Here is a 27,931-nt window from a genome sequence, read left to right as displayed (position 1 = left end):
AGGAGCGCAGCGGCAGATGCGCGGGCCGGCTCTGGGGGGCGGAAGGGAGGGGCCAAGGGCTGGTCCGCCGGGCGCGCAGGCGCAGTAGCTTCCAGGCTGTCAGGCCCTGACGCGCGGGGCCACCTGCAGAGGCCGCGCCGCCCCGCCCCCGAGATGTGCCCCGGGCAAGGACCCCGGTCCCTCCCCGCTCCGTGCTGCTACTGAGTGACCTGAGCCCCTCCATGCCATAAGCTGGCTTGTAGAGTATTTTCCACTCTTGTCCCCGTCATCCCTTTCCCTGGGAGACCGCCGACCGCTCAGCCCATTGGGGGTGGGGATGGGGGGGGGGCTGCGCTCGTCTGTGACCACGATCTGAGGCTTTGTTTCCCAGGCACCTGTTGTGGGTCCCAAATAGAAACCTCACCCTTGGGGATCCGGGCTGGCCGGCCAGTGTCCGGGGGTGGGCGTGCTTGGCCGCGATATCTACCCGGGTGGGCGGGCCGGGGAGGGGGCCCCGGGGCGCCCAGCCCTGCCTGGGAGGGAGGGGCTGAGCCGCGCGGGGGTCGGAGCCGAGCCAGCCGGGGCGCTGACCGCCGCGCTTGCCCCCCTCCCTTCCGTCCTCCGCTCTCCCCCCCTCCCTCTCTCCGGGGGCGCGGGCGAGTGTCTGCGGCGCGGCGGCCAGGAAATGCCGCAGATGCGCGGCGCAGCATCCCGGGCGGAGGCAGCGCGCCCGTCCTCCCGCACCGCCGCCGCGGCCTCGGCCCGGCCCGGAGCAGGCGCCCAGCGCAGGGCCAGGGTGACAGCCGCGCTGGCCGCAGAGGGTCCCGGCTCCTGCCTCCCTTCGCCCGTCACCACTGTGCTCCAGGCTCCTCCGCGTGGCGTGGCACTGCTTGTCGCCGCCCCGGGGCTCGCCGAGATTTGCTGCTGCTGAAACCTGAGAGGGACTCTGGCTCCCCGGAGCGGCGGCCCAGCACCCGCAGCCCGCCAGGGGGCCTGGGCGTTTCCTCTGCGGGCTCCGGCGCCCACCGCCCCCTCGCGCCCCTGGCTCTGCGTCTCCGGCTTCAGCGCTCTCCCCCAGCCTGCCGCTCCTTCCGCTTTTCCAGTTCTCAAGGCTGTGTCTTGCTGACTACGATACTCTCCGGGGTTAGGAGGGGGAAAGGGAAATTGGCCAGTCATCGCTTAGATAAACTTCGGTATGGCGGGGTACCTCTCGCCAGCTGCTTACCTGTACGTGGAGGAGCAGGAGTACCTCCAGGCCTACGAGGATGTCCTGGAGAGGTACAAAGGTATGTGGTCCCCCGTGCTCCGGCTGCCGGGCTTGGCACGCACCAGCCGGGTAACCGTTATCTTTGCTTAACCAGAGCCACTACTGCTTGGACACAGGTAAACAGGTGTCTGGACCAGTCTTGGGAATGAACCAGGGTTTTTTGGATGGGATTTAGTAACCTCAACTCAGAGAGTGTGGTGGGGTGGGCGATGGTCCGGAGACGCCCTTGGATAGGCTGTGGAGTGGGGGGAAGGGGTTTGGGTTTCAAGCACATTGCATTTTCTCTCTCTTATAGAAGCTCTTAAGTACTATGCATAATCATAATTCTTCCTGGGAGGGTGGCTACCGATTAATTCTCCACGGGATTACTAAGGCATTGCTGCTCTTGCTTTGCATGGGCTGTTGGTTAACCCTATAAAAAAAAGGTTCTTGGGTTCTTAAATAAATGGGCTGTTTCATCACTGAAAGCATCACCAAATCATTTTTCTTAGAATGATTTTATTTGAAAAAAGTTTGTGGTTCGTGACTATATACCTATTCTTATGTATCATAAAAATTACTTGATTGTGTGACAGATGAAAGCCTTAAGTCAGCGAGTCTGTTGTAAATTTAAATATAAAGCAGTATATTTTGAAATGCTTTTCTGCCTATTTATGTTCAGGAAATTCTATACCAACCTGATAAATTTTTTATGTATTAGTATTGTTTACTTTGTATAGTTAAATATAGTGTTAGACAAAGTGCATCGTCTCATCTTAAAGAGTCTTTTTGTCACTGGAAATCATTTTTCAGTGTGTACAGACGAGACATAGTAAGGAGACCAAAACACTCCACACCCAAGGCTAGCTCACAGACCCTTAATATATTAATAGTGAATAGTGGCCTAATTCATAGCTTGGATTCAGAGGGTTTTGCATCTTTCGAATATTTGCTTTGGTCTTTAGAAACTCTATTTCTGTAAATTGAATGGGGGTTATATGGTTAAAAATGGCATGCATTAATAGTTTTCTATTAGCAGAGAGTAGAAATATAAAATCCTGAACTGAACAATAAAATTCTAAATTTCCAAAATGCTCAAAATCCACCCAGAAATATGTTTTATTTCTTTCTAGAACATGTTTTGATATTGACATTCTTTTAATCCATGTAGAATTTTGTAAACAGCACAATCAGAATTCCTTTGTGCCAAGACTCTATTGTGTATAATACTGCCACTGAGCAAGTGCAATGGTATTTTAGGCTAAAGCACATCGGTAGCATTTGTGTGTGTGTGTGTAATATACTCATGTTTATGTCTGTATTTACATTTTAAAACAATCAGTTGTCTCCAGAATGTGAAAAATGAAAAATATTGCAATACAGATTAGTAAACCTTATTGAAGACACACACCTGTGCTGTTTAAAATCCAAAGGCAAAAAAGTCTGAAAGTTTTAAAGTGTACACATTTTATACTTTTGAAAAAAATGAGAGCTGTATGAATTTTTATCTCATCAAGTTTTACTTCAGTGATATATGGGTGATTTCAGGTGACTTTGAAAATGAGAACTGAAGTGCTGCTTTGACTTGTCTTGAGGAAGCATTCTTTAAAAGCTTGTTTCTATTTGCCTTTGGAAATCAAAGAAAAAGACCTGAAGGCCATTGCATTTTTCACTATACTTCGTTTTAATTATAGCCTAATGATTATCGTTGCGGTTAAACATACACTTTTCAAACATACAGTCCAAAATTTCACTGTAAAAGTGAGCATTGTTACCTTCATTTTCTTTGTGGTTTTAAAATGCTTAGGTCATCAATTTGTACTTGGCTTTATAGATGTTCTATGTTTCATTTAGTTTTGGAAAGGAAAGTAAGAGTATTGGCCGTGTATTATAGGTAAAGCTGGGGACCTGGAAAACTCATTGTTTCCCAATGTGTTTTGAAGCCAGTTACGATTTCCCATCAGTATCCAATACGATGACTTCACTATAGTGCTTATTATCCTGATGACTTGCTATGGGGGCTGATCTAATCGGGAAAGAATTGTAGGCTTTGAATAGGGAGTGTCAGTTCACTAAACTTTCAAAGTACAGTTGCTCATTTTCTGAAATCATGCATTGTTCAAACATTTCACATTCCCATTTGAACTTAAGAGAGGTTATTTGGATTTTTATTTCTGACAAAGTTCCTTGGTTACAGAATGAGTTTGCATTCAGCTAGAGTATTATCAGGTTGCCAAGTTATCATATGCCCCAGCTGTTGAATAGTGTTAAGTGGTGGAGTCAGCTGGAACAAATTCAAAATTTGTCAGTTGTCAGAAACGTAGAATTATAATAATCTATACTGTCAGCAGTTATGAGTATTGGGTTTAGAAGTTGAAAGTTTTGTTAGGCTTAGTCCTCAGATGGCCCATGCAAGGACTTCAACCTAGCCCTTTGTAGAAAACTGAGTAGTGGCAAGTGAGTGAGCCCTAATTACTTATGGTGTGGTCTATTCTTGTGTCTTGCTTTGGTCCTTTTCTTCTGAGTGAAAACAGGCAACTGTTTGCTGAATTAGAATAACACAGGAAGAGCTGTTTGCTGCTGAGAAGAGTGCAGTGCTCTGATTCATATTCTAGTTCTCTTACTTATAAGACATATTCATAGCCAGAATATTCAGGGTATCTGATTAAAAAAACATCACATTACTTCAGCTTAATAGCACAGTCAGGGTGAGTAAAGGCATTTATTTACAAATACAACATATTTACTTTTTGTTTATGCTAGAAATTGCCCATGTCATTGGCTTTCTTTTATATATATTAGATTATGCAGTGTATTTACCATGTAATACAAAACATGTTTAGCTTAGCGTAAAAGGACAGAATGATCCCTCTTGGTTTTGTGTGTGTGGTACTGTTATTTTAATTAATTATACATTTTTATATTATTAATATTAGCTGTCACTTGAATCTATGAAATTCCGCTATTTAATTCTGTCATTAGAAGATTTTTCTCAACACACTGTTACTTTTTGAAAGGTTAAGTGTGAAAATGACATCATTAATGTGAACCCAATAAATTTTATTTTATACATTTTAGAGTTCATTTAAAAAGAAGGTAAAATTCAGTCCAACAAAATGGATGTTTTCGCATTGATCTGGAAATTAATCAGTTATCCCCAGACAGTTGTAAAAAGTCATTCTCTGTGAAAGCTGATTGGCAGATTTTTTACTTGTCAAGAACATCACTGAAAAATCCTCTTTGATTATTTAGAAAGAAAGGCAAATTTTTGTTGTTGTTGTTTTCCATGGAAACTTTGAGTAATTGTTTTAGGCCCTTCTCTCAGGGCTATATGTAATTCTGCCTATGTGCTTGGTGACCAAAGGGACTGAGAACCACTACACCTGTGGTTTTCATTTTCAGTTCAGTTTTATGGCCTGCATAGATGTGTGGTTGGGAAAAATCCTGTCATTTTCCTGTCTGAACCAACCCTGGTGCCATTTGGACTGAAAGTTGGAGTATAAAGACTTCTGGGAACTCATTTGCGCCCCCCCCCTCCCCCTTCATACTGTAGTCTTGGTTGATCTTGCTTAGCAGTTTTCACTTGGCTTCCAGCAGTCTGCAAAAATTTGATTTCAGATTTCATCCGCTCATGCTCTGGTCATGGCTTAATGTAATAGTTGTGTAATAGGTGAACTTTGTGCTGCATCATAATAGTATTACAGTGTAGCTAGTTATAACAGCATTAGTCTAGGCTTTTTCTTTTCTTTTAACAAATGAGAGGGGCTTAATCCGGTAATGAGTATTAGTGAAGGTTGTATTTTGTTTGTAACAGAAAACAGACGGTAACGTGATAGTGTTTCTTTGTCTCAGGTACTGAGAAGCTGTGGCAGGCAGGTAGGCAGACCAGGGTTGTAGGGTACTTCTATTTGCCAATGGGGCCCGAACTTCTGTGTTGCTGCTTAGCCAATTCTCAGTGGCCGCTCAGCCACTAGAGATGTCTTTCTGTTATCACAAGATGGCTATTCCTCTTCCAGCCCTGTGTCTTACTTCCAGATGGAAGAAGGAGAATTGCAGGGGCGCCTGGGTGGCTCAGGTGGTTAAGCATCTGACTCATGATTTCGGCTCAGGTCCTGATCTCAGGGGCCTGGGATTGAGCCCCACCTGGTGCTCTGCGCTCAGAGTGGAGTCGGCTTGTGTCTTTCCCTCTGCGCCACCCCCCCCCCCCGCCATAAGTAAATTTAAAAAATCTTTAGGGGCACCTGGATGGCTCAGTTGGTTAAGTGTCTACCTTCAACTCAGGTCATGATCCCAGAGTCCTGGGATCGAGTCCCACATCAGGCTCCCTGCTCAGGGGGGAGCCTGCTTCTCCCTCTCCCTCTGACCCTCTGACCCTCTCACCTCCCGTGCTTGCTCTCTCTCTCTCTCTCTCTCAAATAAATAAATAAATTCATAAAATCTTTTAAAAAAATCTTTAAAAAAAAGAGAGGAAGGAGAATTGCAAGGACAAAGGACAGAAGGTGCAAACTTGTTGACTCAGCCTCCTTTTAAAGAGCTTTTTTAGAAGCCCACTTAGCAACTCTCACTAGTATCTCATTGGCCAGAGCTAACAGTTCTGTTAAAGGGGCCACTGCTATCTGCATAGCTGACTAGGAAAGTACCTATTTGAACATGGTTGAAGTTCTGTTGGTTAAAGAGTCAGGCAAAAATGGATATAGGTTTTGCAGCCAGCAGTGTCTAGCACATAGAGGGTACAGTATCTGCCCTGAAAGTGGAAGCTTAAAGTTTGGACACGTGCTAACGACCTTAACACAATGTGTTTGACTTTGCTGACATTTAAGAGACTATCTGAAAGCTCCATATAAGTTTCTAAGGATTTTCAAAATGACATGGTTGAATGTTTTATAATGTTACACCATGGGTTTGAAAGTAATTTCTTACCAAATAATTAGGACTTAAATTGGCCAAAGAATTTACTCATTGCCTTATACTGCAAGGAACACATATCAGTCTAGGAATGTAAGCAGTTATTAGATATTGTTAGTGAATTTAACTTTGAATCCGAAACAGCAGACTGATGCTTCTTTAGTTTCTTTTGTTCTGACTTAGACTTTTGTAGTTATCTCAACATTTATTTGCTCAGGGACTTTAAAAAAGCTTTACGCTTTTGAAAATTTTTTATTTGAGCAATTTGGAGGTACTTATTATCTGGCTCAGTTACGATTGTAGGCAATAAATGACATGGAAGGAGAGGCAGTGGGAAAAATTTATTGTTTTACGGTTATTCTGTAGTCAGGCAAAGAAACTTCTGTGTTTGGTTCATGTGAGCCCAGGAGCCTGGCTCTTTGGGGAGCTAGACTGGTTGCCCAAAGCGTCTTCATGAAACTGGAGACTGTAAAAACATCCGAAGCTATAGAGGTGACAAAAAGATGGAGTATCTTGGCTGTCATTTGTTCCTTTCTGTTTTAGTTCCACGACTGAGTATAAAAATGTATAAGATCATCTGACTGTCTGATTGTCTGATGAACAAATTGAGTGAGAAGATTTGTAGTTTAGAATGTTTAGTATTTCTTATTAATTAAAAAGAAACTCAGGTGCTTCTGTTACATGGGACTTTTCTGTCTGAAATGGCTTTTGAAAAAGAAAGACTTGTGTCCATTTCTCAGCTCTTACTAAGTTAGGGATCATATGCTACCTATTTCCAAAGAGGAATTTCAGGCAGCTCTCTGCTGAAGTACATCATTATTTCTGTAAGAGATCAAATAAGCCTTTTATTTATCTTTTGGTTTATTTCTTTAATGCAATTTTATTTGCTATTATTTTTCAACCTACTCTTATCTCTTTCAGAAGAGGAAGCAAATAATTCTGCTTGGTTTGGGTGTTGGGTAAAGTTTTGTAGTTGGGGTCAAATGGGATTTTACCCTGGGAGAAGGTGAAGGTACCAGGTGGAAAGCTCGAGAGGAGAGACTAGCGTGATGGTGCCATTTTATTAGCATAACTACAGACTCCATTTTGAATGTTTGGCTTCAGTGCACAGTAAGTTTTAGAGATGGGAGTGCACAGAGGTTGTAGGAAGATGGAATGAGTAAATATGGAGGGTAATGTTGGACCAGATGGAAAAGGGCCACACTGAGAGGATCAAGTTTGGGCTTATTCTATAGGTAGAGAAGGGAACCCTGATCTTAAGTGGGATGTTACCAATGAGAATAGCATTTAGAAAGAGAACTCTGGTAACAGTATGGAGTACTGAGTGGAAAGGAAGATTCAGGAAGCAGGGAGACAGGTTAAGAGGCCATTGTAAAACTATGTGGTTGGAATGGAAGGCTGATTCAGGAGAAATGATAGAAATTGACAGGATGGCTAATTGGTTGGTTTTGAGTGTGGGGACAAGAAGGGGCACAAAAACTTCCATTGTGTAGTATTTTCTCTTTAAGTTGTGTAAAAAAAATTTGTAGTGTGTTCATTAGAAAATGGTTTTGAAATAAATTTTTAATATTAATCATTATTATACCTTCTTTGGTAGTGAAATGGAATGAATGCTATTTTGCTTGACCTTGGAAATACAGAAAGTAGTATGACCTAGAAAACTAGAATGTTCTAGTTAATGTAGGGGTCCTTAAGTAATAGCTTATCAGTCTTGTTGGGAATCCTCTGAACAGGATTTGTAGTATCTTAGAGCGGTGAGTTTGTTTTCTTTAAGGAAATAAAATTACTGGTTTAAGATCCTTTGTAGAAGTAACTGTAAATGATTAAAACTCAAATCTTTCAATATATTTCAATAATTTTTTTCATTTGGTTTTATTTCAAAAAGCCTCTTTTTTTTTTCTACATAAACTTGAGATTTGTAGAGTCAGTTTTGTTTGGTATGTAAGAAGTTCAGTGGTTATATGATCATGTAAATTCTAAGCTATCCTCAAGTTTATGGGTTTAGCTTTTATACACATGATATACTGGACAGAGCTAGGTACTGCGAATGAGTTATTTATATATCATTTCTAATTCTCATAACTCTTTATCTTGGCTACATCTACTACCATTTTACCAATAAAGAAATTCAATCTTAGAGAAGTTTAATTTCCTGAGGTCATATAGCTTATAAGTGGTGTCTGTGGCATTGAACACATGTGCTTGAACATAAAGTGTATATTTGACATAAACTGTATATTTTGAATTTCATTACATTGGCTGGTAAATATTGCAGAAATTGTTTTTGTGAATATTTATTATTAGGATTATGATTTTGATTAATACAAGGACTGCTTGAGATGTGTTAAACGGACGCATGAAATTAAAGTTAATAGTTTAAAAATTTATAGAGATTTATTTCAGTTCAAATGTTAAATAGACTTTGGAGCTTGAACTGTTATATCTCAGCTAGATTATAAATTCTAATTATTAGAAATCCATGAAAGGAAAATAAAGTTTTAATGTGAACATTTTCAGTGCGTATTTTGGTTGAGGAGATTTTGAAAAGAATTAAGTTTTGTAAATGTCACCATTGAATGTGGCCGCTTTGATACATGCCTGAAATGTTTCCTGGAAAGAATCGTCAAAGGGAATTGACAAAGTCCTGATTTTTCTCTAGTGGGTGAAAATATTTCTCAGTGAATCCTGGTATTAAAGGCATTATACAAAGATACTATTGTCCCAGTGAATTAAAACATGCCCTTATTTTCAGTGTTAGAGTTCTCCATCTGGCTATGCCAGTGTGACAATTTGTATTCTTGATATGAAATAGTACTACTTGGTGGCTTATTTTATACCTTTATTAAGCCAGTGAGGTATGATGCATCAGGTCTACCTCACTGGGTTCGTGACGGTGGAATAGAGTAGTGCAAAGTCTTTTGAGCAGTAGAGATTACGTAGACCATCAGTGAATGAGGTAGACCAAAAACTCAAGGCCTCTGGCTCCTCTTAGGCCAGTGGCCTTTTTTATTTTTTATTTTTTTTTGAGTGAATAGACTACTTTGAGAGAAGTTTTAGGTTCCTAGAAAAATTGGGCAGAAAGTACAGAGTTCCCGTATACTCTCTCCCCTCCCTTCAGTTTCCCCTTTTGATATCTTGCATTGGTGGGTACATTTGTTATAATTGATAAACCAATATTGATGTTTTATTATTAACTAAGATCCATAGTTTACATTAGGGTTCACTGTGTTGTACAGTTCTATGGAATTTGACAAAAGCATATATCATGGATTTACTATTCTGGTATCATACAGAATTGTTTCACTGCCCCCCAAATCCTCTGCATTCTACCTATTCGTCCCCCACAATCCCCAAACCTCTGGCAACCTCTGATCTTTTTACTGTCTCCATAGTTTTGCCTTTTCCAGAATGTTATGTAGTTGGAATCATATAGTTTGTAGCCTTTTCACACTGATTCTTTCACTTGGTAACAGGCATTTAAGGTTCCTCCACGTCCCTTCATGGCTTGAGAGCTCATTTCTTTATATTGCTGAATAATATTCCATTGTTTGGATGTACCACGGTTTGTTTATCCACTCAGCTATTGAAAGGACATCTTGCTTGCTTTCAGTTTTGTCAATTATGAAGAAAACTGCCATAAACATTTGTGTGCAGGCTTTTGGGTGGACGTAAGTTTCCAACTCATTTGGGTAAATACATAGGAGTACAACTGTAGGATCATATGGTAAGGCTTTGTTTACCTTGTAATAAACTGCTAAACTGTCTTCCAAAGTGGCTGTACCATATTGCATTTCCATCAGCGATGAAAGAGAGTTCTTATTGCTCCACATCCTCATGAGCGGTGGGTGTTGTCAGCGTTTTGGATTTTAATCATTTTAATAGGTATGTAGTGGTATTGAATTGTTTTAATTTGTAGTTCCCTAATGACATATGTGGAGCATCTTTTTATATGCTTATTTGCCATCCGTATATCTCTTTTGGTGAGGTGTCTATTCAGATCTTTTGCCTACATTTAAAAAAAATTTATATATTTATTTGAGACAGACTGAGAGAGAGTGAACACGGGGAGGGGCAGATGGAGAGGGAGAGAGAGGGGGAGAGAATCTCAAGCAGACTGTCTGCTGAGCGCAGAGCCCAATGTGGGGCTCGATCCCACGACCCTGAGATCATGACCTGAGCCGAAATAAGTGTTGGACACCTAACCAATGGAGCCACCCAGGCGCCCATTGCCCACTTTTTAACTGGATTGTTTGTTTTCTTATTGTTGAGTTTTAATAATTGTTGTATGTTTTAGATAATAGTCTTTTATCGGATATGTGTTTTACAAATGGTTAGTAATTTTTTATACTGTTACCTCCTTTTGACACTTTTAAACCATTGCATGTTATAGATATTATTTAAATAAGGCCCTAAGTATTTTCTTTCATCTGGTCATATTGTTTTTAAGTACTGTTTTGTTTTGGGTACATGCATTGACTATTACAGCTACTACACAGGATTGCATGTGGTGGCTCGGAGTTCAGCGATCTGACAGCTTGCTTAGTATATCTGCTTATGCTTCTGCTGCAATTCAGGTATCCAGCTGGTTGGCAGCTATGATGCTTTATAGCACTTGAGTCTAAAATTAGTTGAACTGTTCTATTTTAAGGATAAACTGAAATTAGTAGTCCATGTCTTGCAAAACATGTGAAAGTTAAACTCTTAGTATATTGGATTACTTGTTTAAAATGTAATCAGAAGTAGGGTTAGATAGATAGTTGTTGGTTTTAATTTTTTTTTTTTTTAGCAAGGTTTTATTTTAATTTGATTATAGCCTGGGTATAATGGTATATGTATATAATGTGTAAGGACACAAAGTTTTACTTTTGTCTCGTAGACTGAAGACAGTACTTTTACCAAAATGATCATGTTTGAGTTTTAAAACCACATAAGTTACGAGGGAGAACAAGATTACCTGATTTTTCCTTTGGCGTATTTTAGAAGAGCCACACACTGTGAACATTTATGAATGCTGGAACACCATTGACTATCTTTGCTAGGGGAGAGAAGGTGAATGATTAAACGAGTATTTGGTGGTTCCTTTTGCGATCTTTATAATTTTATCTACATAACAGGAACTAGAGAATATTGAAAATAGTAGATAAACTGAGTAAAAGTCAGAGTTGGATTTTGCATACAATGTGGATTTTTTAATCCCCCATTAAGTGAGGGCTTCTGGTTATGAAGGTATTTGCAATGTGAATTTGTCCTTAAAGCAATCTCAGAAGCAATAACAATTTAGCTACTATATATAATTTGTAGTCTTTATATTTTTTCTTCGAAAAATTTTGGAGGGAAAGAAGGATTGAAGATTCTAAGTTACAGAAAGCAAAATGCAAGGATACTGTACTTTCCTTGGTGAAAAACAGAGATGTACTTAGTCTCCATTGTTTTCCATTTAGAACACTACATAGAAATTTAAATTTGTGCCTCAGTAGAATTCAAATAATAAAGTAGAACAAAATACTTTTGTTATTAGCATTTTTTTGAAAACATTCAAGCCGCATTGTTTCCAACATCATATTTCTAATAAGGAATTAATTGATTCCATGCTTGAAGTGAACAAAGCACCATTAACATACACTCTTCCCTAGCTTCATCACATTTTGTAATCAGTGTGTGCCTAGAAGAACTGGGAAGGGATGAAGCACTTGGGGTCAGGAGAAATTGATCTTCACCAAGTTGGAATATGTGGTTGAATTCTAAATATTTATTTTTAAAGATTTTATTTATTTGAGAGAGAGCGAGCGAGAGAGCATGAGCTAGGGGCAGGGTGTGGTGGTGGTGGTGGTGAGAGCAGAGGGAGAAGCAGGCTCCCCTCTGAGCAGGGAGACTGACTTGGGGCTTGAACCCAGGACCCTAAGGTCATGACCTGAGCTGAAGGTGGACATTTAACTGAGCCACCCAGGAGCCCCTGATTCTAAATATCTATTGATCATATGCTTAAAAAATGTGCAAAGGAACTACGGCCTGCAGAAGGAAGAGGAACGTAGGGGCATAGGACTGCAGCCTCCCAAAGAGCACAGTTTGTGAGGAAGGTGGGGCAGCTCTACTCATTGTAAGTGAGTGCCGCAAAGGAGGAGGAGTCTGAGCATCTGAGGGTTTTATTAGCAGGGTTGGCTATTTGAAGGAAAGCAGACTTTCAATAGGGGGAGAAGACTTGGTGTTGTTTGTAGGGAGGTGGATGGTGTCAGAAGAGGGTTTTCTCCACCTTACCATTTCTCTGGACAATATGACCTCATATTTCATTCACTCTGCATTGTAGGAAAAGAATTATCGTATGACTTAATTAATACTTTAATGTAAACCAGACAAATTTCATTTTTAGGTATCAGTGTTAAGTCAAATTTTATTCTCTATTTTTAAGTACTCTGCTAATACCCACATGTATATTATCAAATCTGAGGATTTAGTAGTGAGAGATTACTTTAAGTTGTGGTTCAGCAAATGTAAAGATTGAATGAGACACCCTTAACATGGTGCAGGAAACTCTGGATTAGGTTGATGATCATAATAAGTACAGCACCTTATATGTCTGTCGTATCTTTACATATATGACATGATTTGATTCATATAACAACTCTGAGACTCAGACTAGTAACATAAGAGCCAGTGCCCTTATTTTATAGCCAAGGAAGGTTGCAATGACTGCATTGATTCAGTGGCTGACTGGAGATTAGAATCTTGGTCCTCAGACAGCTGGTCAGGAGAGTATTCTACTATAGATAATTGTGGCCCACCTTAATAAACAAAGTTATCATTGATAGGATAGATTATAAGTAATATATCTAATGAGAAGTGAATATTCTCTGTTTAAGTAAATAGCCACTGAATATATCTTGGGATTGGTAGATGTCCATATTTTGGTTTACTTTTTATTTAAGTTTGGGCTATCCATAATCCATAAACTTTTTGTTTTACATGGTTTTGGACCATCCATAATCCATAAATTTAGTGAGAAATTCTATTGCTGGTTGTTGAGGATTTAGTTACTTGAGGGAAAAATTCCGTTATCCTTTATTTCTGTTGTTAATAGAAGCAGCTTTTAAAATTACAGGGCTTAACATTTCACCAGAAGAACTATCCTATTGACTAAAGGTGTAATTTCTGTAATACTCAATGGAAAAGGAAGAATTGTGTAAGTGCTTGGGGGAATGTGAAAGAAAAATCTGATACAAACTCACTAACATTTTTGGAAAATAAATGTACAAAATGTGGATAAAAAATAATATGTAGTTCCATTATCCAAATATTTAATCTTCAGTCATATTTCCTTATCTTTTTCCATTTCTCCTTTTTCCTTAATATAGAACATTAAAAAATTTGAATCACTGTAAAGTTCTGTATCCTGTTTGTTCACTTAATATATCATGGCATGTTCTAATGCCATTAAAGTTATTTCAAAACATTTTTAATGACTGATGCATGTATCCCATTATGTAGTGGAATAAAATGTCATGAAAACTTTTAAGCAGTTTTGTATCCTGGTGGGTGTTGGTGAATATTATTACATTGATATCTTTTGACCTAATTATACACTTTAGAAATAAAAGTTTTCAAGATAAGAAAGAAATCATGGAATACATAAGTCACTTAACAATGAACTGTTCCTAAGATACTGCCTAATTCATGATTGAGTGGATTCTTGAGTTATGTATCTATCTACCTTTCTAATTTAAAAATTCTAGTCACTCTGAATTTTAGAAATTCAACAATAAAGGAAGCAAGACCAGTAATCAGGAATCTGGTTTCCATTCTTGACTCTTATGCTAACTGACTAGACTTGGATGGGTTTATAAATTAACATGAATGATTGCCAAGATTTCTTATCATCCTGTAATACTTGGTTTAATGAATTAATTCATCATTTATTTGTTTAGAAAACATTTATTGAGTGCTTTTGTGTGCCAGCAAGTATGTTAGATCCTTAAGGTAATAGATACAAGAAAGTTAGTGGTCTTTTATGTTTTTGTTGAGTTGGAATGTATCACTTTATACCGATATGATCTGTTTATCCTTGATATCACTTTCTGACATATTTTCCATTTATTTTTTATGACCTCTATCTCATTTTTAATATTTGAAGGGATCACCATATTCATGGTTTTTCTTTTTTTCAAAAACTATTATTGATTCCTTTTGAAATCTTTTTTGTTTGTTTTTTAAGTAGGCTTCAAGCCCAACATGGGGCTTAAACTCACAACTCCGAGATTAAGAGTTGCATGTTCTCCCAACTGAGCCAGTCAGGCACCCCTGAAAACCATTTTTAAATGCCTTCAGGGCTTTTGATATAGGTTGAAATTGATTGCATTTGTATTTTATTACTTGTGCTAATCTTCGAGACTACTGTTCATTAATGGTACTGAATTAAGCGGTACTTTGGAGGATTAGGTTTATGTGTAACATTGATTGAAGTAGAACTTCGGAAGAAATTCATATTTTTAAAAGTTTTTTCATTCTCATCACTTGCATTAATGATATGTAAACTTGGTGCTTTCAAGTGTGTACAAATGAGCTCTTTTTGGAAGTTCTCAAATTGTCATCTGCCCTGTCACTATGTGTTGTTCTTGCATGGCTAGGTCTGTGTTTCTTTTGTTTTTAGTTAAGTGATAACTTATTTTTTAAAATAAGTTTTAAAAATATTTTATTTGAGAGAGAGAGAGAGAGAGGGTGAGGGAGCACAAGCAAGGGGAGGGCAGAAGGAGAGCAAGAAGCAAACTCCCTGTCGAGCAGGGAGCCTGATGTGCGGGCTCGATCCCAGGACTGTGGGATTATGACCTGAGCTGAAGACAGACACTTCAGCAACTGAGTCACCCAGGTGCCCCCCCCCCCCCGCCATATATAATTTTGAGGAAAGGCCTAAATGTTGTGTCCTTCGAGCCTCCTCCTTCCATCTCTGGTTAAATGGAAGATTTCTTTCATGGTATTTTTAATTCTTCGCTTTAGTAATGAATGTGAGCGAACAGTTCCCGGCTGGCCATATTTTGAGTCTGAGATGGAGCTGCAGCCTCAGGACTAGGGATTGTGGTGTTCAGTTTTGAAGCGTCTTCATTCTGGGGGATTGCTTAAGCTGCTTAGATTTGTTTTTCCCTTCCCTTGTTCTTCCCTGCCCTCGAAGGTAACAGAGCCATTGGATACTTCCACATCTAACCCTGATTCTACTTTCCTACCTGCCCACCTTTGAGAATTGGAATGGAAAAGATAGAAACACTGAGTATGCTGATTTTCTGTCCTTTCATTTTATCCTCGAGAAAACTTAAGTCCAGAGAAGTAGGACCAGCAAATGGAGAAGCAAGATCGAAACTGAGGTCTCCTGCTTTCCCGTTCTCACATTGCTTGGTTTCCTTTTTTACTTGCTGGTAGATAGAAGGGATACTTTCATTGGGCGAATCTAAGTCACAAAATGGAAAAGCCTTGGCTTGCTAGAGAATTAGTAAGGAAAATAATACAGAAGGAATGAGTGGAGGAAGTGAAGCAATAGCAGAAGTCATAATGGCATTCTAGACATGCAGAAGAATGCTGAATTTTCAGTGTTGCATTTGATTTTTTTTTTTAAGTTTTTATTTATTTAAGTAATCTCTACACCCAATGGGGGGCTTGAACTGACAACCCTGAGATCAAGAGTTGCATGCTTTTCTGACTGAGCCAGCCAAGCGCCCCTGATGTTTACATATTTGAGGGACCAGTATTATGTCAGTGATGGTAAATTGCATGCAACGGGCTCATCAGTGTTCTGGGGCTTTAAGAAATAGATTGGGCTTAATGTAAATCGGAATTATAATATGCAATTAAAATATTCCTCCATCTTGAAAGGTCCAGTGCCAAACTGGCTGCAGCTTTTTTATCAACACGTGGATATTTGGCTGTTTTCCTGGTTAGCTACCAGATGCAGGCTCCAGGAAGGTGGATCTGAGCCACTGAGCACCCCCATAATTTATCCCTTCCCCATAGCCTGCATTCTGAGGATTGGCTGGAATCTGCACCTTTCCCTTCTGCTGTGGATCAGGATTGAAAAGAGGAGAATATGGTGCTGTGTAATCTCAATTCTAATACATTTAGAGAGTAGGTGGAGTGGCAGTGGAAGGGATGGAAGGTTTGCTCATACTTCAAATGGACATATGGTATGTGTGCAAGGTAGAGCTGTAGAGAAGGAAAGAGTAGAGAAGAAAGGAGAGGGAGCTTATCGCTTGGTACTTCTGGGAAGTTGGGAGATTGAGGTTTTTAGACGGGTGGTGGCCTGACTCTATTCCTCATCTTTTAGGTTTCCTTCCATACATTTTATCTCTCTCCAGCTCCTTTCCTGCTCATATGTATTACTTCTGGGTGTCCCAGTGACCTCATTTCCCTCTATGATAACAGCAGGTAAGTATATGGTTGGGAAGGATGTGATTTGGAAAGTGTATTTTCAATAGGAACTCTCCTATTATACATATTTATTAAACTTAAAAAAATAGATCCAGTGTTAGATATTTTAATTATTCTACATTGACTACAAAATGTCAGTGTATATTGTACATCAATAATTTTTTTTTACCATTTTTTAAATTAGAAATATAGCTTTGTATTAGCCCAGATTACATAATGTTTATTTAAACAACATTTGTAAGAGAAAATGTGTTATAAGTTGGTTGTTTGGAACTTATAGGTAAATTTCTATAGCACTGCTCATTGGTTAATTGAAGACAAACTGGCAAATTTTTGACAGTGGACAAGTCTGTAGAGAAATTTAAAAGACTTTAGCAAAAAGCTAGAAATGGTATATATTTTTAAAGTTAGTAACCACTTGTACTCTTATCATCTTCCAAAAGCATTTAGTATAACATCCAGTACTGGCAAGAATGTAGGGAAATACTACTCTTGTGCATTGCTGTGACATGGGATTTGTTACCATCTATGGGGAAGGGAGGTTGCTGCTGAGGGCACATGTACTCTCTGACCCACCAAAATTTTAGAATCTTTGCAACAAGTAGAATTCAAGTTATTTTTGTGACATTGTTTATAATAGCAAAATACTGAAAACAACCTGAATGACTCTTAGTAGGGGATAGTTGAATAAAATTTGATACGTCCATGTTAAATAAAGAATATGAATGAGATCTCTAAGTATTTACCTATAGCATTTCTCTGATGTATTATTAAGGAAAATTAAAAGACAGGAGACTCCTATGTATGGCATTTTTTAATTAAAAAACCCCTATATTAAAACATAGAAATATGAAAGATAGAAACCGAGCTGTTAATAATAGTCAACTCTAGGGGGTGAGATTTTGTTTTTAAATCTCTGTAATAAACAGTTTAAAGAAGTATCTATTAATTCTGTAATAAATATAAATACCACCACAAATAAAATGTAAAGTTTAAAAGAAGAAAATTCTTTTTTTTTTTTTTTTAAGATTTTATTTATTTATTTGACACAGAGAGAGACAGCCAGCGAGAGAGGGAACACAAGCAGGGGGAGTGGGAGAGGAAGAAGCAGGCTCCCAGCCGAGGAGCCTGATGTGGGGCTCGATCCCAGACTGCCGGGATCACGCCTTGAGCCAAAGGCAGATGCTTAACGACTGAGCCACCCAGGCGCCCCCAAAAGAAGAAAATTCTTAAATATTTGCATGTATATGATGAAACAGTGCTGGTTTTTGAGAAAAGCTTCCTCCATGTGATTCTGACAGGTATAATTTATAAACAGCATTGTGGTTATTAAGTGACATTGCCTTAACAGACCATCTGCCACTTTCATAAACAATTTACAGACCTTCGGTTTGTGTGGTCGTTTATGGCTGAGGTGGTTCATTATGACCTCAGCTATCATTTTCAGCATCTGATTTGATTGTACACTTGCAGGCTGTCTTCTTTGGCAAAATCCACTGGGGTGAGAAGGCACGGACTTGAAAGGGGCAGAGAAGTGTAGTAATGGTCTCTAAGAAGTGCTGTCCTTAGCCAGAGTTCCTGTTTGTTTTGTTTCTTATCTGACTTAATTTTGTCAGACTCCCAATAAAAATTTATTGGGAGCTCATGACATACACAAAGATGAAAAAGATGATGTTGCTTTCCTTTAGGAAATCTCAGTCTCTAAGGGAAAACCTGCAAGGTGAATTCTCGAACAGTTAAGGTGCATTACATTCAGTATGAATAAAGTATCTTATGAGTAACTTTCTTATACACTTTACCTGGTAAGGCCAGTGTGTCCTATATCCCTTAGCTTCTTTCATATAGTCTTATTTCTCTAACAAGCAGGAATAAAGAAATTATGGTAGAGTACTATTAATGTACAATTTCCTTTTCTTTGTATTGTGTTATAAACTAACCCCATACTTACAGCATACTTACTTTAGTACCTAATAGTAAAAGATGATATGGAAAGACACTGGAGAGATTGAGAAAACCAAACCGTATTTGTTTATAAGATCATCAAATAAGGGAATATTGAATACTTTTGAGGTTTGCAAAACTAAGTTGGGAAACTGTAGAAAACATTTTTTAATTTAAGTGTTTTAATTCTTTTCAGTGTTTATCATACTTGGCATATTGTAGACACTAATTTTTTTTAAAGATTTACTTATTTATTAGAGAGATGGAGAGCATGCAAGTGGGGGAAGGAGCAGAGGGGGAGGGAGAGAATCTCAAGCAGACTTCCCTCTGAGCATGGAGCCTAACATGGGGCTCGATCTTAGGACCCTGAGATCGCAATGTGAGCCAAAACCAAGAGTCAGACACTTGACTGACTGAGCCACCCAGGTGACCCTAATTACTTTGTTTTTAAGTGGTTGGATGAATGACTTTCTACTGAGGATTTTGAGCTTTAAGTTTTTTCCGAGTTCAGTTTCTTAATCTAACTAGAGTTACTATCTTTAGATTCACCAATCTTTTCTTTCATAGTGTCTAATCTGCTATGAATCCAGCCCAGTGTATTTTTCATCTCTAGAAGTTTAGTTTGGGTCTTATAAAATTTCTTCTGTGTCTTCTGTGTCTTTTCTTAATATGCTTTCCTCTATCTTTTTGAACATACCAGGTATATTAATAATAGCTCTTTTAATATCTTTGCCTACTACTTCTCTTATTTGTTATTCTGGGTCTGTTCTTTTGATTACCTTTCCTCCTCATTATAGTTTTTATTTTCCAGCTTCATTATATGCCTGGAAATTTTTTATATAGATGACAGTGTAATAAGTTGTTAATTTTATTTAGTTGGGTGCTGAAATTTTTTAATGGGTTGTTTTAAGTGTTTCTGAGTTTTGTTTTGTGATCCAATTAAGTACTTAAAATAGATTGATCTTGTCAAGGGTTGTTTTTTAAGTTTTGTTAGACAGAACTGGAGCAGGCTAAAGTGTAGGGCTGATTTTCCCCACTACAGAGGCAGCACCCTTTTGTGTTCTGCCTGTAGCTTTCCAGTGGTTCTTTTTTTTTTTTTTTTTTTAAAGATTTTATTTATTTATTCGACAGAGATAGAGACAGCCAGCGAGAGAGGGAACACAAGCAGGGGGAGTGGGAGAGGAAGAAGCAGGCTCATAGCGGAGGAGCCTGATGTGGGGCTCGATCCCATAACGCTGGGATCACGCCCTGAGCCGAAGGCAGACGCTTAACCGCTGTGCCACCCAGGCGCCCCTCCAGTGGTTCTTTACCTGACTTCTGTTAGTTTCCTTATGCATGATGAACACAGTACTTAGATAAAGGTGCAACCTCTTGCATATGTTTAGAGTTTGCTCTTGTGGAGTTTTTTCTGGTTCTCTGCCCTTCAAATTCTAGTTGTCTTTAACCTCTTCAGATTATCTCTATCTCCTCAACTGAAGGAGACTGCTGGCCTTCTCCCCTCCCTTTTCCATCCCCAGCTGCACCCCCTCTCCTCCATACTTGCGCACATATGCATGCGCGCGCACACACACACACACACACACACACACACACACACACATAGTAGCCTGGAAACTCACCACAGGCAGTATGCTGGGGTGACAGTAGGGCTCACCTTGTTTGTTTCCCTTTTCTCAGAGATCATTCTCATCTGTTCTGTGCCTTGTCTCATGTCTAAAAACTGTGGTTTCATAAATTTTGCCTCTCTTTTTAAAGGTAAAAATAGTTTTGTAAAGTGGAAGAGTAAATCCAGCCCGTGTTAATTTATCATGCCCAGAGGTAGAAGGCCCTCCTTTTCTCTTAAAGGCTCATATAAATATAAATTTTGCATTATTTTTTAAAAATTATAGTTAGATAGACTATAGAAATGTTGTAGACTTAAATCCTCAAAGTCCCTAATATGTAGTTTATCCATAAGTTTTATTAATTTCTTTCTGTTGAGTGGAAGTTCTGCACTCAGCTTTGTGAAGGGTATAGAAAGGAAAAAAAGCATTGTCCTTGTTCATGCACTTGCCTTTGTGTTGATATAACCATAAAAATGTAAAAGTTGTGTAGCTGGAGAATTAAGACATGCTACATAAGATTTCTATATCTTCACATTAAATGTAAATGTTTCTATTTATATGGTATTTAAATTTGAGTCACTTAATAAAACTATGTTACCATAGTAGGCTAGGCAGAGAGGAAAGATTCTTTTTATAGTGACAGTACGTTTATTCAGAATAATAGAGCAGAGTCATAGAAATGAGATTGTGTAATTTAGCTCCTGCATTTTATGTCTGAGAATTAAGCTCAGAAATATTAAGCTCATAGAACTAGTTAACATCAGAGTTGGAATTGGAGCCCAGATTTTCTGATTTCTAGTTTAATGCTTTTCCACTAAATCATGCTGCCCTACGAGAGTCCTTGTGCTACTTAAGCACCCAGATAGATGCATGCTCTGTACTTCCCCTGCCTCCTGGTTCTGACCAAGTAGGGTAAGTCTCAAGGGCCCAGCCAACCTGTTTCCTTGGCAAGCTTCATTCTGTGCAGTGTAAACATTACCACATTTTTAACACAAATTGGAACATTTAGTTGGTCCCTTTGAACACAGTACTTATGTATGTATTGCATTAGGTCCTAACACATAACATGCAATGAGCAGTTGGAAGGCAGTTGTGTACTTGACCGTTACTTTGGAAGTTAATATTTGTGTTTCAGTTAGACTGACTGTGGGCCTGTTTGATATTGACTTGAGTTGCTAAGTAATGTCAGAAGGTCAAAACAATTTTAAGAGATGTGTGGACTATATCTGATGACAGTTTGGCACTTAGCTTTTATCTCCTTAAGGTGGCCTTCATAGTTAACCATGGCAGATTAGCCTTGTTATTTTTAAAGAATACTGAATCTCTCTGACTTTGGCAGCACAGAAAAGGCAAGGCTCCTGTCTGGTGCAGTTACAGACAAAGGTATGTGGTCCTTTAGGGACACAGTTCTGAAAAGGAACCTGAGCTTGACAGTTACGTTTGCATACATAGTACCAATAAGGATAAGAAGTAGACTAGAGATAACTAACATTTTGATTTGCCACCCTTTCCTTTTTTTCCTGAGAAAAGTAAAGAAATTAAAGATGACTTACTATAATAATTGCTCAAATTACAGGCAGTGGTGCATTGACAAATATTTGACCCAGTCAAAAAAAGAAAAAAGTCTTGATTTATAGCATTTGCTCTTTTCTACGGTGTAAATACTTTCACCATGGTCAATTTCAGGCTACCAACTTGGTGTCACTGCAGGTTGGAGAGAGTTGTGCAGTAGACACATACAGTGGATGCAATAAATGCAAATAAATGCATGACTGTAAACTGTAGTAAAAGAGTGATGAATTTTAGATGTTTATTTTTTTAACGTAGTTTACATAATTGTAGTTTTATGTAACTTAATTTTAAATGATGTCTGTATTTAAAAATTGGCAAACAAAATCCTGAAAATTCAGCAGTCAGCTCTCAAGCCTTTATTAGCGGGACCTAGCATACCACACCGCTGAAAATAGGTAACACTTACTGAGCACGTCGTATCTGCCAGGCATAGGCTGAGTGTTTTGTGTACATCATCACATCATCCTCAAAGGACCCATATGAATCAGGTGCTTAAATTATCTCCATTTTGCAGTGAATAAAGTTGAGGCAGAGAGAGGTTAAATAGCATGCCTGAATGGAAGTTGGCGAAAGTGGCAGAGCTGGGATTCAAAACCAGGCCACCTGTCTCAAAAGCCTGCGCTCTTAGCCATCTTGCAAAATGTCTCCTGAGGTTAAAGATATTCTTGAATGTGAGGCAATAGTAGGTATGATACATTTTAAGTAAGTTACTCATGCTTCAGAATTATCTTATGACTTTTTAAAATAATTGTTTAGATTTTATTTGAATTTTTATTTATGACAGTGTTACTATTCTTACTATATGAAATGTTTATATAAACTGACAAGAAAAGAGATCTTTTCTCTTCAGCAGAAAAACAGACCAGAGACTTCAATAGGCAGTTCATAAAGACTAACAATGGCTTGTAAACACTGAAGGCAAGGACAGTGTCCATTTTGTTCATTGCGATATTAACCCAACCCTTGCATAGTGCCTGATGCAGCACAGTGGGGCTCCATAAATACGATAGCAGCCCCTGTTAATTTTTACATGTCTTAAGCATATACATAACGATTTCTTGACCTTTTGCTTATAGAAAATTATTTCCTACTGTTGCCTTAAACAGTTGACATTTTTTAAAAAGGGATTTCTGATTGTATTTTTAGGGACATTATTGAAAAACCTTAAGTCCAAATAATGATGAAGAGGCCTAATAAATTTTTTTCTTTTTAATTATATTTAAGAATCAATATATGCTGTTTTATATAATTTTGGTAAGTGAAACTGATATTCCTAAATTTATGAGGCCTAGTGGAATTATGAGAACTTGCTGTGTGATTTCTAGAACCTTGAAGTTACAAGCAGTAGTGTTTTAATTCATTGAGCTCTTTTTCTGCAAACCTTTTTGAGGAATGTACAGTCTCACTTGGATTCTTTAGCGACTTGTGTTTGTAGTTTTTCCCAATTTTCCATCTCTTTCTTCTCTGATCAGTGTTGTTTTGGCCATTTCAGAGCTCACTTACGCTTCTGGTGGATGTTGTGAATTATTCTGAGGAATGATGAAACATATCAGAATAATGTTTTTGGTGCTGACATCTGAACTCTGGAGATTAGGAATTTGAGATTTGTGAATTGGTTTGAAAGAAATGTTTTTGTTAATATACTTGTCATCTAGGATTTGTTGTAGTATTTCATTCAGAAGATGGAAGAGGCAGTAAAGGGGAAGTAAAGGGGAAAAGAGACAAACGTTAATTGAATGATGACCCAGGGTTCGGATCCAGTGCTAAGTGTGTACATGCATTATCATTAAAGTAAAAGCTTTCTTATGTAGCATTTGGGAAAAAGAGGTTGGGGGAGGTGGTAGAGAACTGGTTCCTTTAGAAAATATGCAATTCACTAAAAGCGGGTGATATTGCTCTGTGTTGGTGGTTATATATCAGAGTACTTGAAACCCTTGGGATTAGGACCCTTCTCTGTATGACAAAAACATCTCAAATAAAGTTGGCCAGATGATCAAGTTCCTTTGTTTTTGGCAGAACTTATATTAAATTATTCTGAATTTTATGTTGATCACCAAATCTGCTTGACTGTACAGCATGTCTAAGTGTTTTGTGTGCATCAGGGGTGTTTAATATTGAAAAGGTTAATGACTGTTGCTCCATTTGTGTGTCTTATGACTTCTCATAGTGCCACAGATGGATCCATTAAAAGATAAAAACACTCATGTAAATGTATCCTTTGCTTAATGTTTAGGAGGCAGAAACCTTTCCTTCTTACTGTTTCCTCCCTCTGGCCCTTCCCTTCGTAATAGCATGGTTCTTGTTATTAAAAAAAACAAATTGGCAGTTTGTCCTAGAAGGAAGTTGTATGAGTTTCCTACTGCGATATAATACATTACCACAAGTCTAGTAGCTTAAAAAAATACAGATTTAGTATCTTAAAGTTCTAGAGGTCAGAAGTCCAAAACCAGTCTTAGGGGCTAAAATCAGAGTGTCAGCAGAATTCTTCCTTCTAGACATTGTAGGGGAGAGAATCTGTTTCCTTGCCTTTTCTGGCTTCTAGAAACTGCCCTCATTCCTTGGCTTATGGCCACGACACTTCCACCTCTGCTTCTTTGTCACATCTTCTCTCATTCTGATCCTCCTGCTTTTCCTTCTAACACTTCTTTTTCCCTCCTGCTTCCTTATTATGAGAGTCTTGTGATTATATTAGACCCACCTAGATGATGATCCAGGATAGTCTCACCTCAGGATCCTTCACTTAATCACAGGGGTACAGTCCCTTTTGCTATATAAGGTAATGTATTTACAGGTTCTGCAAGATTAGGATGTGGTTATTATTGGGGGGCTTTTATTCTGCCTGCCACAGAAATTTTTAGAGCTTTCTGGTAAAATACCAGATAGCACAAATTCTCCTATATTGGTTGATCATAATGGAGACCAGAGGTGATGTCCACTAACCTTTAGAAAAATCATCATGATTTCCTTTTTTTTTTTTAGATTTATTTATTTATTTGAGAGAGAGAGCATGCCTGTGTGCACACAAGTAGGGGGAGGGTCAGAGGGAGAGACTCTTCAAGCAGACTCCCTGCTGAGTGTGGCCTGATCCATGACCCATGAGATCATGACCTGAGTGAAACCAAGAGTCAGTTGATTAGCTAACTGAGCCACTCAGGCGCCCCCATCATGATTTCCTTTAACACATAAATACGATTTAATAAAAAATAAAATATGACAAGATTGGCTAATTTGTATTACTCTGTTTTGAGTGAAAATGGGGGAAAGTAGTCAAAGGAAATACGACTTCATTTCTTGCCATAGAGTTTAGTGATAAAATACTATCGCTATTAAAAAAAAAAATCCAAGCGAATATTTATCTCATAGTTTCCCATCAAAAGTCTTATTTTCTCAAATTGCTTTTCAAATATCCAACCTGCATATAGAAACAATATCGTTTGTCTTCATCTGAAAAGGAAAATAAAATCAATGGCTCTTAGATTCTCTTGGAAAGACTATGTTATTTTTTCAGTTGGTTTAAACTGTGAAGTTGCCTTTAAAAATAAATTCTTCATCCAAGGAGATGATTAGATCAGTAAGGTTACCTAAGAGAAGTATCTTTAGAAAGGGAGATGCCAAAGTGAAAAGTAATAGTCCTCATTGAAATTTTCTTTTCCTTTTTTTTTTTTTTGAAAGATTTTATTTATTTATTTGAGAGAGAGAACAAGTGGAGGGGAGAGGCAGAGGGAGAGGAAGAAGCAGGCTCCCTGCCAAGCAGGGATCCAGGATCATGACTTGAGCTGAAGGCAGATGCCCAGCTGACTGAGCTACCCAGGTGCCCCCTCATTGAAATTTTCTTATAAGTTCTTTTTAGACCCCCCCTTTTTCAGTATCTATTTAATTTTTGTCTTTTTTTTTTTTTTTTAAGTGGCTTGAAACAATACCCGTTTATTCAATTTCTGTGGGTCAGGAGTTGGGACATTGGTTGGTGATGAGTCTCTGTGCAGGATCTCACAAGGCTGCATTTATACTTGGTTTTTAGAGCAGTGTGGAATTAGAATTGAGCAAAGACTGCAAAGATCTTGGTAGGAGAGAATTTAAAAATTAAATATGAATATAATTGCTAACAAGCCATACTTTATATATGGTGGAGAAACCCTGGAAAGTAGATAAAAAGCAAAAAAAAAAAAAAAAAAAGTGTCTATTTAAAAGTTTATCTTTCTACTTAAAATATATGACATTTGAATTAAGGGAGGCATAGTTTGATCATACTTGGACCTTTGAGGCTTGTTTAGTGTTTTCTGCTCACTACCACCACCACAGCCCTGCATGAGAATAGGGGATTCCTTTCGTACTGTTTTTTTTTTTTTTTTTTTTCATAGATAAGGCCTGTTAATAAACTGCCAGGATGCCTATAATGAGCAAGCAGGGCAAATACAATAGAGTGCCGTTGCTATGCAGCTTAACCAGAGGCCTATAATAATACTTAGGGGACAGAGATAAGTGTCCTTACACATGCCATAGCTCTTGGGTGCCCTGCTAACTCAGCATACTTGCCTGAGTCTGTAAAGTGGTTGCCGCCGCCTCTCCTTGCAAAGTGGGATATGTATATAAAAGGGGCTGTAGAAACACAGGTCTCACTGTTCTCCTGAGGGAGTATCCAGTGACTTTTTGCATTAGTTTGATTTTTACAGGAAGCTGAAAAATATCAAGTAAGCAGTTTCCCAAGGTTTGTAAATTTTCATCAGTTCATTAACACCTCACACCCTATGACTTTAGGTTCACCTCAGGTTATAGAATTGAATTCATTAAATCAGGGCATAAAACTGGAGCTAAGTCAGCAGACAGTTTCAGGGAGAAAGGAGTGGGGCTGTGACATTAATGAAATTGGGGGAGTACTCCTTTTGGAGTATTTACTTTTCTTTTTTTTTTTTTTTTTAATATTCTATTTATTTGACAGAGATAGAGACAGCCAGCGAGAGAGGGAACACAAGCAAGGGGGAGTGGGAGAGGAAGAAGCAGGCTCATAGCAGAAGAGCCTGATGTGGGGCTCGATCCCAGATCGCCGGGATCACGCCCTGAGCCGAAGGCAGACGCTTAACTGCTGTGCCACCCAGGCGACCCTGGAGTATTTACTTTTCTACCCTAAAGGTGCACTTTGGTCAAAACTCAGGGATTCCCTGCATAGACATTTTATAATTTAGAACCGTCAGTTCTCATGGAAGGCAGAGGAAGAAAGAGAAGTTAAATAAATTACTCAATCTTAACTTTGTTCAGAGCTGGGGCATGTGGCCATCATTTTATCATCAAATATCTAAATTATATGGAATAATCATTGTGTCCTACATGTCTGTATCTATTTAGATGTTAGCAGATGTCTGTTAATAGGCTATAATACATTTTATATAAATTTGCAGAGCTTTTTATTTAAATATAATTGATAATATTTTTGGATCACCATTGGCTAGAAATACTTAAATTAGAAAAAGTGGGAAATCAGATGTTTACAGTACTTTATAATTTACTTTCAGTGTTAGCTGTTCAGTTTAACCTCATTTGCACTCCTGCTGTCTTCTGAAATGGCCTCAAGCCCCAGACTTGGGAGAGCAGAGGTGCTGGGATTTGGGCTCCAGAGGTATCTTCCACTCCCCTTTGTGGCGATTGTTTTTAAAGGTATATGCACAGACCTTTCACTCAGTTCTGAAAGTGCAACATTTCCACTGTGCCATAAAAATTTCCTGAATCGGTCAAACTCCTTTTTGGAAAGATGTGGCAAACTCATGCCAGATAAATACAGTACTTAATTAATTTGACCAGTGTAGACACTAAAGTTGTCTTGTCCTGTAAAAATGTAATGGGTATAAATGCCCTAATTTTAACTTTAAATTTTTATACGTTGGTGTAAGGGGGGAACCATGGCTAAGATAAAAGGAAGTCATATATGTTATAAGGGGCTATGTGCACTGGCCTTCTTCATGGATCCATTTTCTATTCCTGTCTTATTCCCCTCCCACCTTTCCCTTTCAAGCCCACATTTCTACAAAAATTCCTACTTGCCAGGCACTGTTCTAAATGCTTTATATGTGTTAAGTTAATCTGCATAACAGCCCCAGGAGATGTGTCATCATCTTCATTTTACAGATGAGGAGATGGGTGTGCAGAGGGTGTAAGTGACTTGCCCAAGATGACACAGGGATTATAGTGAGTAGCAGAGCTGAGAGTCTGGTGTAGGCTGTTAGGCTGCGGAGTCTGTGTTCCTGCATCTCCCCCCTACACAATGCTGTCTTTACCACAGTCCCATTTC

The 27,931-nt window shown here is 38.6% G+C and overlaps 1 protein-coding gene across 2 annotated transcripts in view; it reads left to right on the top strand.

The window, feature by feature from the left end:
* Positions 1 to 1,137: 1,137 nt before the first annotated feature.
* DST (dystonin) overlaps positions 1,138 to 27,931 on the top strand; it is a 342,160-nt gene continuing 315,366 nt past the window's right edge. The window contains exon 1 of one of the 2 annotated variants that reach the window (XM_040643592.1): positions 1,138 to 1,265. In XM_040643592.1, the coding sequence (XP_040499526.1) occupies positions 1,175 to 1,265 (91 nt within the window). In that variant the 5' untranslated portion in view covers positions 1,138 to 1,174. The remainder of the gene's footprint in view (positions 1,266 to 27,931) is intronic. The other variant, XM_040643591.1, reaches the window with a different exon arrangement.

The sequence above is a fragment of the Ursus maritimus genome, unplaced genomic scaffold (assembly GCF_017311325.1).
Source record: "Ursus maritimus isolate PB19 unplaced genomic scaffold, ASM1731132v1 scaffold_29, whole genome shotgun sequence".
NCBI classification, from domain to species: domain Eukaryota; kingdom Metazoa; phylum Chordata; class Mammalia; order Carnivora; family Ursidae; genus Ursus; species Ursus maritimus.
This window is presented reverse-complemented; position numbering and strand designations above follow the sequence as displayed.